Source organism: Mobula birostris, chromosome 9 (genome assembly GCF_030028105.1).
Source record: "Mobula birostris isolate sMobBir1 chromosome 9, sMobBir1.hap1, whole genome shotgun sequence".
Lineage (NCBI taxonomy): Eukaryota > Metazoa > Chordata > Chondrichthyes > Myliobatiformes > Myliobatidae > Mobula > Mobula birostris.
In genome coordinates this window covers 100,523,313-100,537,880 of record NC_092378.1, presented here as the reverse complement: position 1 = coordinate 100,537,880, position 14,568 = coordinate 100,523,313, and the positions used below count along the sequence as shown (strand labels likewise).

The window sequence follows — 14,568 nt, the reverse complement described above, 5'->3', positions numbered from 1 at the left end:
GGGCTTTGATCCATCAGTTCATACAAAACATTGGAAATCAATCCAATCAATAGGAAAGAGACACAACCCTCAGTACCTGTCATAACCACTGCCAGAGAAACTGGTGTTGGTCAAACTCCGTATTACTGTTTGCTGCAAAAGAAGAACATTGAAAGGGTTATTTTTATTCCTCTCCCATAAACATCTACATATTAAAGTGTACTCTCTTATATTGCTTCAAAGACTCACACAGCAGTCATGCAATGCAGAGCAAGATCGAACAGCAGTGCCAACAGTTCATCTGTTTTTGACGGTGTTGCATAGTTAAAGAATATTTAACCAGGGACTGGGGAAAGTTCTGTTTCAATAATGGTCAAACCATCTTTGACATCCACCCCATCTCGTAGATTGGGCCTTGGTTTAATATCACTTAGAGCAAACAATGCCTCTGACAATACATCATTGCTGCAGTACACTTTAGATTATGTGCTCACTCCATGAAGCAGGTCACCAATTTACCGTATAAACTGACACTGGTATACTACAAATTAACTGGCATTAAGAATGCAAAACTCTGCAGAAGAATCATTTAAACTCTGAAGTAAATTATGATCAGATTGAATAGTTGTGATCTTATGACCTACTTATGTACCAGAATGAGTCCTAAGTACTATGCCTTTTACCAATAAACATTTCAATGTTCAGAGTTCTCTATGATTGTTAAAATAACCAACTTTCTAAACTCATAGAATTTATCTTAGAGATTTTATAAACTTTTGCTCAGATCTCCAATCTCTGGTGTAATTTTGGTGAAAGTTATGTTGCAACTTTCTCAGATATTTACAGCGCTTTTTTCCCAAAACACTTTTGAGGCCAGATTGATCTTACTTTGTTTTCTTGAGATCTTAGAGTTGTAAACTTAGTCAGCTCCATCATGTGCACAAGCCTCCATAGTATCCAGCACATCTTCAAGGAGTAATGCCTCAAAAAGGCAGCATCTATCATTAAGGACCCCCATCACCCAGGTCATGCCTTGTTCTCATTATTACCCTCAGGAAGGAAGTACAGGAGTCTGAAGGCACACAATCAATGATTCAGTAACAGCTTCTTCCCCTCCGCAATCCAATTTCTAAATGGACATTGAACTCATGAACACTACCTCACTACTTTTTATTTTAGTTTTTTGCACTACTTAATTTAACTAATTAATATATATATTTAGTGTAATTCACCTTTCTTCTATTATTTCGTATTGCATTGTACTGCTGCCACAAAGACAACAAATTTTGCGACATATGCTAGTGATATTAAATCTGATTCTCATTAGAGATATTGGAAGAAATTCAATTAGATTTAAATGGCTGACAACATTTATTTCAGCTTTTGTTAATTTTTTTTGCAAATATGAGAAAACAAAATAATAGATTAGTTAAAATTGATATAGTGTTATAGGAAGGGAATAGGCCAGTGAGATTCAATTGGTATTGATACATAGAACAGTGCAAAACAGGACCATGTTCATCAGCCCACAATGTCTGCACCTAACATGATGACCAAATAAATCAATTCCCCTCTGCCTGTACATGGTCCACATCTTCCCATTCCCTGTATATCTAATAGCCTCTTCAATTTCACCATTGTATCTGCTTCCACCACTTCTTCGTCCATCTCCCCCACCCCCCAGCAGCCTGTTCCAGACACATACCACTCTGTATAAAAATCTATCTACTTATAACTGTAGCAAGGCCGAGGCTGAGGACGAACCCAAGTGCAGGAGGCAGGGCCGTGATGCATTAGCACCACCGCAAACGGGGAACTGGTATCCATAAGGGTCTTTACACAAAGACAAGGTTTAGGTAGGGTATCCAGGAAATGATGCGGAACTAGAACTGACAGTCCCAAGGAATCAGAAATCGAGGATTACTCACACTAGAGTCAACCAACCCACTGGCAAAGCAGAGTTTTAACCTGTGTTTGCTAATGGGAACCAGGTGTGCTGTAATTAGTGGAACTGGGAATGACTGGAAATCAGACAGGGGGATTAAGAAGATAATAGCAAGATGGGGAATTGCTGGACAGGACCATGACAGTATACTCCCTTCAATGGGAGCCTCCAGGCAATTCTCCAGGCTTGTCCAGATGGTCCCGATGGAAGTCTTGGATGACGGAGGGATTCAGGATGAAGGAGCGGGAACCCAGGAACGCTCCTCTGGGCCATACCCTTCCCAGTTGACCAGGTATTGGAGGCCCCTGCCCCGACAGCGCACATCTAGTAGCCGCCGGATGGTTATCGATGATCTGGGCGGGTGGAGGGGTTTTGGCCGGAGGACACAAGGGACTGGCAAAGTGGTTTTAATTGGGAAACATGAAAAGTAGGGTGGATGTGCATAGATCTTGGTAGTTTAAGTTGGACTGCTGTGGGGTTGATGATACTTTCGACCTTGAAAGGTCCCAGGAAGTGAGGAGCGAGTTTCTTAGGTTCGTTTTCGAGAGGGATGTCTTTGGATGAAAGCCACACCATCTGCCCAGGTCGATACTCAGGCGCAGGAGTCCGGTTTTGATCAGAAATCCTCCTATTGCGATTCACTGATCTGAGCAGGGCCGTGCGTGTGTCCTCCCAAACCTTGCGGCACCGATCGATATGGGCCTGAACAGACGGCACCACAATCTCCTCTTCTTGCGCAGGGAACAGCAGGCAATTGGAACCCAAGGGAGCACTCGAAGGGAGACCTTCCGATGGCAGTACTAACCAGAGAGTTGTGGGCATACTCAACCCACGTGAGGTGGTCACTCCAGGTAGACGGGTTGTTGGTTGTAATACAACGTAGTGTCACCTCCAAGTCCTGGTTGACCCGTTCTGTTTGCCCCTTCGTCTGTGGGTGGAAGCCGGAGAACCGGTCTACTACTGTGAGTACGGTGGTGTTTCTGTGTGAAGGGGGTAGACCGGTGACGAAATCTAGGGTGATGTGCGACCAAGGACGACCAGGGACAGGTCGGGGACCAAGTAATCCCGCAGGTGGCCAATGGGAGGCTTTCCCCCGGGCACTGTCGGAACATGCAGAGACATAGGAACGGGTATCCGCCTCCATGGAACGCCACCAAAGGTGTCTTTTCAGGAGAGCCAGTGTCCTATCACTCCCAGGGTGGCAGGCGAACCGAAATGTGTGCCCCAGCGGAGAACCTGAGTCCTGACGGATTCAGGCACAAAAAGGCGATCGGCGGGTCCATTGCCGGGGTCAGGGTCATCCCGTTGGGCTTCCTTTACCATGAACTCAATCTCCCAAGTGAGGGTGCCCACCTCATAGGTTGGTGGGAGGATAGTCTTTGGGCTGGAAGTGTCCTCATTGAAATTGTATTGGCGGGAGAGCACGTCAGGTTTCCCGTTCTTGGACCCCGGACAGTATGTGAGGGAAAACTTGAACCGTCCAAAAAATAATGCCCAATGGGCCTGGCGGGAGTTCAAACGTTTGGCGGTCTGAATATATCCCAGGTTCTTATGATCAGTCCAAACAATAAACGGGTGTTCCGCCCCCTCCAGCCAGTGCCTCCATTCCTCCAATGCTAGCTTGATCGCCAGTAGTTCCCAATTCCCCACGTCGTAGTTCCGCTCGGCGGGGGACAGTCGGCGAGAAAAGAAGGCACAGGGATGAAGCTTATCGTCCGGACTTGATCGTCAGGACAGGACTGCTCCTACCCCAGAGTCGGAGGCGTCAACCTCAACAATGAATTGACGGGGGGGTCCGGTTGGACCAGGATGGGAGCGGTTGTGAACTGCCTCTTCAGGTCAGTGAATGCCAAATCAGCCTCGGAGTCCCAACAAAAAGGTGTGGTAGGCAAGGTAAGTCGGGTAAGGGGCACCGCCACCCGACTGTAATCCCTGATAAATCGGTGATAAAAGTTTGCAAACCCTCCAAAACCGCAGAAGTTGCTTGCGGGTCATGGGTCTGGGCCATTCTTCCACCGCCCAGATCTTCTCGGGATCTCCCCTCATCGGCCTGCTCTCAATGATATAGTCCAGGAAGCTGACCTAGGGGACGTGGAACTCACATTTCTCCACCTTCACAAATAACTTGTTCTCCCACAGTCCCTGGAGGACTAGACGGACATGGTGAATGTGTTTCTGGGGGCTGCCCTCCCTTTTGGCCGCAGAGGACAGGTATCCTGGAAATGTCCTGGCTGGCCGCAATAGTAACAATCCCCAGCTCTCCGCCTCCGAAGTCGTTCGGCAGAGGAGAGACGGTTCTGTTACAGCTGCATCGGTTCCTCCCCCAGGGTAGTAGGGACGGTCGGAGCAGGAGCTTTACTTGGAGCGGCTGGGGAAGGGAGGCTGGCTGAAGATCGTAAGGTGGGAGGTGGGCTGACCTGAGGAGCAGGGCGACTGGTCTTTTCTCTCAGCCGCTCTGGAAGTCGATTATCGAGCCTGGTAGCTAGAGAGATCAGAGAGTCCAGGCTGTCCGCGTCATTCCTCGCTGCCAGTTCATCTTTTATCTTATCTGAGAGGCCCTGTCGGGACACTTCCCGTATTGCCTCGTCATTCCACCCAGCGTCGGCCGCTAATATTCGGAACTCGATGGAGTATTGTGCTATGCTTCGTGAACCCTGACAGAGAGTTAGCAAGTGCTTAGCGGCGCCCTTACCGCGAATGGGCTGTTCAAAGACCTTCCTCATTTCGGAGGGGAAGGAGGAACAGACCTCTGGTCGGTTGTCCCGGATCGCGGTGGCCTATGCCAAGGCATCCCCTCGTAACAGCCCTATGATGGATGCAATCTTTGATCTGTCCGAGGTGTACGTACATGGCTGTTGATCAAAGACCAAAGAGCATTGTAATAAGAAAGCCCGGCACTTCCCTAGGTCCCCAACGTAGGGTTCCAGTTCGGGCACGTACAGCTCTCGAGGGGACTGTGTTGCCGATCCAAGGGGCATAGCCATCCCAGGCTGTGCAGTTTGGTCAGTTGGGGTTCTTGGAAGGGACGGAGTAAGGGAAGCGGATACCCGGTCAACCTGCTCACTGACCTTCCTCACATTTGTGGACAGCTCACGAAGGTTTTCCGTGACTTCTCTGAGCAGTTGGTCGTGGGCGCCCAGTCGGTAGCCCTGGCTGGCGAGGGCCTGTTGCACAGGGTCCGTATCCGCTGGGTTCATTCTTGGGCAGTTCATTCTGTTGCAAGGACGAGGCTGAGGATGAACCCAAGTGCAGGACACAGGCGCGGAGGCAGAGTGAGGCGTTAGCACCGCCGCGAACGGGGAACCGGTATCCAGGAGAGTCTTTACACAGAGACAAGATTTATGTAGAGTATCCAGGAAATGATGCGGAGCTTAGAAATGACAGTCCCAAGGAATCGGGAAACGAGGTTTACTCACACTAGAGTCGACCAACGAACTGGCAGAGCATTGTGGAACTGGGAATGATCGGAAATCAGACGAGGGGATTAAGGCCCAATTAAGGAGGTAATAGCAAGATGAGGAATTGACAGGCGGGACCATGACAGTAACTTTACTATGCTTCTTATGTCAACTTATAACAGCTACTGTGCTTCTTATGATTTTATAAACAACAGACAGATCTCCCCTCAGCCTCTGACGCTCCAGACAACACAACCCACATCTTCTCAATGGTCACTTTTTCTAGGTACACCTGTTCATTAATACAAATCAGCCAATCATGTGGCAGCAACTCAATGCTTAAAGATATGCAAACACGGTCAAGACGTTCAGTTTTTGTTCAGATCCAACATAAGAACAGGGAAGAAATGTGCCTTTGAAGGTGGAATGATTATTGGTGCCGGACAGAGTGCTTTGAGTATCTCAGAAGTTACTAATCGCCTGAGATCTTTACACACAGTCTGTAGAGTTTACAGAGAATGGTGCAAAAAACAAAACCATCCAGTGAGCGGCAGTACTGTGGGCCAAAATGTCTTGTTAATGAGAGAAGTCAGAGGAGAATGGCTAAACTGGTTATAGCTGACAGGAAGGTGACAATAACTCAAATAACACATGTTACAACAGTGGTGTGCAGGACAGCATCTCTGAATGCACAACACATCAGACCTTGGAATGAAGGTGCTGTGGCAGTAGAAGCCCACAAACATACACTCAGTGGCTACCCCACTGTCTCTTCTGCACCTTTTCCAAAGCCTACATATCCTTTTCGTAATGAGGCAAATAGAATTGCACACAGCACCCCAAATGTGGCCTAAGCAAAGTTTTACAGGAATCATTTAGACAGGTACTTAAATATGCAAAGTATGTAAGTATATTGTCCTAATACAGCAAATGAGGGTGGATTAGCAAAAAGGGTCAGCATGGACAGCATTAGGTAGATGAACTTATAGTATAGCAACAGATGGGCATGCATGATGCCGTGGGCATTACTGAATCATGGTTGAAAGATTATAACTGGGAGCTTAACGTCCATGGATACACACTGTATCAAAAGGACAGGCAGGTAGGCAGAGGGGGTGGCACGGATCTGTAGTAAAAAATGAAATCAAATCGTTAGAAAAATCATTAGTGTCAGAAGGTATTGAATCATTATGGGTAGAGCTGAGGAATAGCAAGGGTAAAAAGACCCGATGGGAGTTGTATACAGACCACCAAACAGTAACAAAGATGTGGTCTACAAATTACAATGGAAGATAGGAAATGCATGCCAAAAGGGCAATGTTACAATAGTCATGGGGGATTTCAACATGCAGGTAGATTGGAAAATCAGGTCAGTGCTGAATCCCAGGAGGGGGAATTTCTAGAATGCCTATGAGATGGTTCTTTAGAGCAGCTCGTGGTAGAGCACACAAGGGGATTAGCTATTCTAGACTGGATGGAGTGCAATGAACTGGAATTGATTAGAGAGCTTAAGGTAAAAGAACCCTTAGGAGCCAGTGATCATGATTTGATTGAATTCATCCTGCAATTTGAGGAGAATCCAATGCCAAATGTATCTTATTACAGTGGAGTAAAGGGAATTACAGCAGCATGAGAGAAGAGCTGGCCAAAATTGATTGGCAAAGAACACCAGTGGGGATGATGACAGAGCAGCAATGGCTGGAATTTCTGGAAGCCATTCGGAAGGTGCAGGATATATACATTCCAAAGAGGAAGAAGTATTCTAACAGCAAGATGACACAACCATGGCTAAGAGAAGTCAAAGCCAACAAAAAAGCCAAAGAGACAGTATATAATAAAGCAAAATTTAGTGGGAAGTTAGAGGATTGGGAAGCTTTTAAAAATCAACAGAAGGCAACTAAAAAAGTCATTAAGAAGGAAAAGACAGAATATGAAGGTAAGCTAGCCAATAATATTAAAGAGGATAGCATAAGTTTCTTTAGATACATAAAGTGTAAAAAAAGGCAAGAGTAGATGTCAGACCACTGGATAGTAATGCTGGAGAGGTAGTAATGGGGGACAAGGAAATAGCCGACAAACTGAGTATTTTCCATTAGTCTTCACCGTGGAAGACACTAGTAGTATGCCAGAAGTTCAAGAAGTGTATGAAGTTGCCATTACTAGGGAGAAGGTTCTTAGGAAACTGAAAGGTCTGAAGGTAGATATGTCACTTGGACCAGATGGTATACACCTCAGAGTTCTGAAAGAGGTAGCTGAAGAGATTGTGGAGGCATTAGTAATGATCACTCAAAAATCAATTGATTCTGTCATGGTTCCAGAGAAATGGAAATTGCAAATGTCACTCTACTCTTCAAGAAGGAAGAGAGGCAGAAGAAAGGAAATTATAGACCAGTTAGCCTGACCTCAGTGGTTGGGAAGATGTTGGAGTTGATTGTTAAGGATTTGGTTTCGGGGTCCTCGGAGGAACATGATAAAGTAGGCTGTTTCCTTAAGCCATGGCTTCCTTAAGGGGAAATCTTGCCTGACATATCTGCTGGAATTCTTTGAAGAAATAACAAGTAGGATAGACAAAGGAGAATCGGCAGATGTGCGTAATTGGATTCCAGAAGACCTTTGACAAGGTGCCACACATGAGGCTGCTTAACAAGATAAGAGTCCATGGTATTACAGGAAGTATTGACTGATTGGCAGGAGGCAAAGAGTAGAAAAAAAGGGAGCCTTTTTGATTGACTGCCGGTGACTAGTGTGTTGGGACCAATTCTTTTTACATTATACGTCAATGACTCGGTGACAGAATTGATGGCTTTGTGGCCAAGTTTGCGGACAATACGAAGATAGGTGGAGGGGCAGGTAGCTTTGAGGAAGTAGAGAGGCTACAGAAGGACTTAGACAGATTCGGAGAATGGACAAAGAAGTGGAGGATGGAATATGGTGTCAGGAGGTGTATGGTCATGCTCTTTTGTAGAAGAAATAAAAGGGTAGACTGTTTTCTAAATGGAAAGAAAATTCAAAAGTCTGAGGTGCAAAGTGACTTGGGAGTCCTCTTGCAGGATTCCCTCGAGGTTAATTTGCAGGTTGAGTTGGTGGTGAGGAAGACAGGTACACCGTTAGCATTCATTGTGAGAGGACTGGAATATAAAAGCAAGAATGTGATGATTTGGCTTTATAAGGCACTAGTGAGGCCTCACTTGGAGCATTGTGAGCCATTTTGGGCCCCTAGTTTAAGGAAGGATGTGCTGACATTGGAAAGGGTTCAAAGGAAGTTCACAAAAATGATTCCAGGATTGAAAGGCTTGTCATATGAGGAGCATTTAATGGTTCAGGACCTCTACTCACTGGAAATGAGAAGAATGAGGAGTGAGTCCATTGAAACTTATCAAATGTTGAAAGGCACAAATAGAGTGAATGTGGGGTGGATGTTTCCTATGGTGGGAGAGTCTAAGACCAGAGGACACAGCCTCAGAATAGAGAGGTGTCCTTTTAGAATGGAGATGAGGAGGAACTTCTTTAGCCAAAGTGCGGTGAATCCGTGGAATTTGTTGCCACGGGAGGCTGTGGAGGCCAAGTACTGTAATTGGGTATGTTTGAGGCTGAAGTTGATAGATTCTTGATTAGTCAGGGCATGAAGGGATATGGAGAGAAAGCAAGAGATTGGGGCTACGAGGGAAAATGGATCAGCAATGGACCAGGCAAATGGCCTAATTCTGCTCCTATATCTTATGGTTTTATGGTTATAGTAGGCCGTGGGCTCAGTTTCTAAGCTGAATAACTCTATGACTCCAATGTAGAAAGTGAGACGATGAGAATAGTTTGGGATTGATACAGAAATAATAGAAAATGGGAAAATGGTGAGTGATTTGGGGTTCATGCAGGTTTATAAGGAGAGAAAAGGGCAGTGTTAATAGTTTGAGATTGATACAGATCTACAAACTTATCTTGGGGCTACATTATGCTTGCCCCCGAGGGCATGCCTAAGAAGTAGTCATGGTCTGGATTGGGTAGACTCTGGGGCTGGCACAAAAGGATTCCTTTGGCTTTGATACCAAGCTAGGAAGGATGGGGAAGCAGAATTGATATAGGGCTAGGGGAAGAGAGAATGACAGAAGGATTTGTTTCGGATTGGTAAAGGTCTCTGAAAAGTAATGAGCTAATGGCCATTGAAGACATAGTTGGGAAACTGCCTTTTTTGTGCTGTAAACATTTCGTGATTCAGAACAGAGAGTTGATTGAAGCTAGTTCATGATCATGGGTTACTTGCTGGAGATAAAGTTATTTGAAGAACAAGATTCTGTTTGTGCCCCAGTCCTGGGATCACATGCTGTAAATCTATGAGTAAATAACAATTATTTCTGTCTTTGCAACTGTTTTGCTGTGTTTTTGCTATGTAGTTCTCATTCCTCCTCTCCAGCTCTCCCTTTGTTAACCCTCTCAGTTCCTGAGCCTGGGTAGTGAGCATCAGTGAACAGCTGGACTCTGGAGGTATTGCACCTACGTGTCTTGCATCTTTCAGTACGATGCAACTCTCTCCAGATCACAGCAAGCTACCCAGCTACTTGCTAAGTTAATGTATTGTTACTTCATCAACAGTTTATTACCATCGTACCTTCTTTGAGCCCCACTGAGAGTGTGCTGGCAGGGTGCATCTCCATCTGGTGTGGGAGCAGCCGAGCATCAGACTGGAAATCCCTACAAAGGACTGTGAGAACAGTTGAGAGGATCATAGGGGTCTCCCTACCATCCATTGGGGACATTTATCAGGAGTGCTACATACGCAGGGCCCTTAGTGTTATTAAGGATCCCACCCACCCATCCAGCATCCTCTTTGACTTTCTACCATCAGGCAGGAGACTGATACATTAAAAACAAGAATGGTCAGGTTGGGAAGCAGCTTCTTCCATCGGGCTATTAGGCTTCTGAACTCCCCGCTGCATTGCTTTCAAAGTGTGACTGGTGAATCTGTTCCGTGCCTTACAACATTTAATTTATGCACTTTAGTTTGTTATTTATGTGTAATTCATCTGTAGATTTTATCCTTACTGTCATAAGTTACTGTATGTGCTTTACACCCTGGTTCAGAGAAAACATTGTCTTGCTTCTATATTCATTGTATGGTTATGTAAAAAAACTTAGTTGATGTAGTTGTTGAAGAAAGTGCAAAAATGGGTCTATCTATCAATTACAAAAAGACAGAATGTATGGTGATATCCAAAAAGAAGGAGAATCCTATCTGCAGGCTGAGAATAAACGGGGAAGACATAAAACAAGTACAGAACTTTTGCTACTTAGGAAGCTGGGTGACATCAGATGGCAGGTGCGACATGGACATCAAAAGAAGAATAGGGATGGCAAAAGACACCTTTACGAAAGTGAAGTGTATACTGACCAATACTAAACTAGGCATGACAACCCACCTCAGAGCACTGAAATGTTACGTCTATCCAGTTATGTTATATGGATCAGAATGTTGGACAATATGTAGTAACATGAGAAAACGAATTGTAGCAGCAGAGATGTGGTTTTTGAGGAGTTTGCAAAGAATATCATGGATGAACAAATATCTAACGAGGGTGTCATGAACAGAGCAAGCACAAAAAGAGAAATAATGTATGAGATCATGAAAAGGCAACGTAACTTCATTGGACATGTGATTAGGAAAGAGGAGTTAGAATTTACAGTAATTATGGGAAAGATTGAAGGGAAGAAAGCTAGAGGAAGACAAAGACAAATGATGATGGAGACAGCAGCCAGAGAACTGGAAATGAATACCAATGAATTGATCCACTTGACCCGAAACAGGAGTGTGTGGGCCATGGCAGTCAAAGCTCAAACTGGGCATGGCACCTGATGACGATGGTTATGTACGTTATATACAGTACATGTATATAGTTAAATAAGAATAAACTTGACTTGTCTTAATCATTACTTTGGTCAATACAGTATCACTTTAACTGATACATTGTTAACTGATTTATCAAACTACTTAACTATACATCCCAGACACAGATAGTTATTGCATACACCATTACTTGAATTCAAAGTTGGTAACAATGCGTTGTTATTTCAGTCCCGTTACTCAGCCACTCTAGCCCATTCTGTAAATCTCACAGCCTATACCGCTAAATACTCCATAAATTAGCACAGTAAGAATCTGTTCGAGTATTAATCTAATTCATATCCTATTCCTGTAGTCTTAATACAGTTACTCTAAATCTAGGTAAATACTGTCATCCCACTTCATTAAACCGTGATCAAACTCACCTCTATGTTCCCGCAAGTGGTGAACGCAGTGAAAATGAGCATAAAACCCACACCTAGAAGGTAAACGTTCCCCACTCGGCAATCACCCATGGAGACCGTAGACTGCCACAGCCGCAGCCGCGACCAGCGAACTCTCTGTGGAGCTGTCAGTCAGTCGAACGGGCCGGAGCCGAAAGAGGCGGGTGGAAAACTGTCACTGCGACCTTGACAGACAGATCACTCGCTTTTGCCCGGTCTCGGAGGGGCTGGACAAAGACAGTGGTGTCAGACAGCGGGTTGAGGAGATCAGGTCCATGTTAAGTAATCAAGGAGGAACCGATTCTACTGCCTTAATGGTACAAGAATAATTGTTTGTTAAATGAAAGATTTAGTTATCTCAAGAGTCCCACAATTAGTGAAGAACTCTTGAAGTGTAGTCAATCAGAATAATGTAGCATAGAAAGTGGCGCGTGGACCTGATGCAGACACCGTGAGAGAACCATCCATGATCCAAATCTCTTCTTTCCCCTGTAAATGATTTCCCTCCAATAGTTTAGCCAATTCCCCTTTGAAATTTGTTATTAAATTTGCTTTCACGCTGTTGAACTTCAAAGCATCACATATTTTCCCTCATGTTTCACAAATACAGTACCAGGGCTGAATCCAATTTATCTTAATTGCTCAGGGCCACCCTAGATCAAAAACGCATGTCTGGATTTGAAGATGATCCCAATTTGGGAGGAATGGTTAATACTGAGGGTGACTGCAACAAGATACAGAGACAGTCGAGGTCCGAATAAATCATTTCAGATTTTATCTTTTAGCCATGGCCAGCAATTGCCAACAACTCTGCTCCATGTCATTCAACCACTGAACAGCTGCAGAACAACAACAGCACGGTCGCTGGCAGCAAGGAAAGAGTTAACATTTCAAACCAATGGCCTTTCATCATGAATTTATAAAGATGGAAATGTGAGTTTTAACACTGCAAAGGGGGGAGAGGCAGAGAAAATAAGGACATTATTCACTTTAAGAGAGACTGAAGGACACACGACCAGTGACCTGGTGAAGATTACTGGACTGGAGGACACACGACCAGTGACCTGGTGAAGATTACTGGACTGGAGGACGCACGCCCAGTGACCTGGTGAAGATTACTGGACTGAAGGACGCACGCCCAGTGACCTGGTGAAGATTACTGGACTGGAGGACGCACGACCAGTGACCTGGTGAAGATTACTGTGGTGCAAATAGGAAGAGCAGAATAAAATCAAATTCTCAGCCTGACCTGACAAATTTCCTGCTTTATTTTGAATGCTAACATTTGCAGTAGTCTGCTGTTAGATTATTGCTGAATTCACTGTTACCTCACGCCTAGGAATACCAGTTTTGAAGAAACTCTACTCTGTCCAATGATCCATTTGCTCACCTTCATTGCTTTCTGTTTCCCTTTTGAAGTGTGAGGTTATTCGCCAAAACTCATTTCTGCAGCCACCAGCTGATGAACTTAAACTAGTATTAGGGACCACTCTGATAATTTAATTTTACCTTTCTAATTACTCATTCCAACCTACTACCCTCTGAACCTACGGAATTTCTTTCACTAAAAAATAAGCCCAACACTGCCATCACACAATCTGATTAAATATTGAAAGTCCTAGATAGAGTGGAGGTGGATTAGATATCTGCTAAAGTGCCTGAGTCTGGGACTAGAGGGCACAGCCTCAGAATAGGATATCTCTTTAGGACAGAGAGGAAGAGGAATTTCTTCAGCCAGAGGGTGGTGAATTTATGGAGTACAATGCCACAGGTGACAATGGAGGTCAAGTCATTGGGTATATTTAAAGCTGAGTTTGATATATTTTTGATTGGTAAATGTCAAAGGTTATAGGGAGAAGGCACAAGGAAGGAGTTGAGAGGGATAATGAATCAGCCATAATCAAGTGGCGGAGTAGGTGCGATGGGCCAAGTGGCCTACGTCTTATGAGCTACAAGAACAATGCTATTTCTCAGGCTTTGAAAACTTATTCTGTGATACTTCCTCATTACCTCCCTCTAATCCACCAAGGTTTCAAGGATAGTCATAGACATTAATTTCTCAAGCAATCTTCCCTCCCAACAGCCCATTTTTTCTTCCTCCCTATGATTGAAAAATGAGACATTATTGGCAGATTTGTTGTTTATCCTGTTCTTATCCCACTGAGCTCTTTTCCTACTTTGTTTTTGCTTTGCTTGTCTAGTTTCTTCCCTTTTTCAGGAGCACCTGGAAACAGAGCAAAAATGGTGAAGTAAGTGCACTTCTTCCCACCCAATTAACAAAGCCTTACCCAGCCTGTGGTAGAATCTGTTGATCCTACATTGGCCTTGTCAATCAGCTTGGAACCCACAGAACTGGAGTAGAACTAAGTCATTTTCAACCTTCAGGGACTTGCTGAGGGGAAAATACCTGAGCAGTATTCAGGAATGGGTTGATAAAAAGCAAGTAAGACTTGCACCACAGAATTGGTGTCTGATGACTCACTATTCAATGGCGTTGTCATTACTGAGACCCCCACCATCAAGATACTGGAGGGTCGCCATTTGCCAGGAACTCAGCTGGGTCAGCTGCATAAACACTCTGACTACAAGAGCAGGTCAGAGGCTGTATATTTCATGGTGGTCACCTGCTTTCTGATACCCCCAATGCCTTTCTGCCATCTACAAGGCAAGAAGAAGCAGCGTGATGGAAAATATGCTTCTCTTCTCTGGGCAGGTGCAGATTCGACAACCCTCAAGAAGTTCAACACAGTCCAGGACAAACCCATCAACTGGCTTAAGCACTCGTCTTTAAATGACAATGAATGAAGTTGTAGGTGCTGCAAATCTGAAATAAAGTGATGGCTGCCACTCTCTGTTATATGGCACTTGCCCATGAGAGTCAGAATCAGGTTTAAGATCACCAGCATATGACATGAAATTTGTTGTCTTTGCAGTGGTGGCAACACAATAACATACATAATAATAGAGAAA

General features: G+C 44.6%; 1 protein-coding gene across 2 annotated transcripts in view; it reads right to left on the bottom strand.

The window, feature by feature from the left end:
- LOC140203414 (UNC93-like protein MFSD11) overlaps window positions 1-11,681 on the bottom strand; it is a 49,173-nt gene extending 37,492 nt beyond the window's left edge. The window contains exons 1-2 of one of the 2 annotated variants that reach the window (XM_072269475.1): window positions 11,581-11,681; window positions 77-132 (exon numbers count right to left, since the gene is read on the bottom strand). In XM_072269475.1, coding sequence (XP_072125576.1) covers window positions 77-132; window positions 11,581-11,670 — 146 coding nt within the window. In that variant the 5' untranslated portion in view covers window positions 11,671-11,681. Of the gene's footprint in view, window positions 1-76; window positions 133-4,992; window positions 5,183-11,580 lie in introns of those variants that run through there. The other variant, XM_072269474.1, reaches the window with a different exon arrangement.
- Between the last annotated feature and the right edge of the window lie 2,887 nt (window positions 11,682-14,568).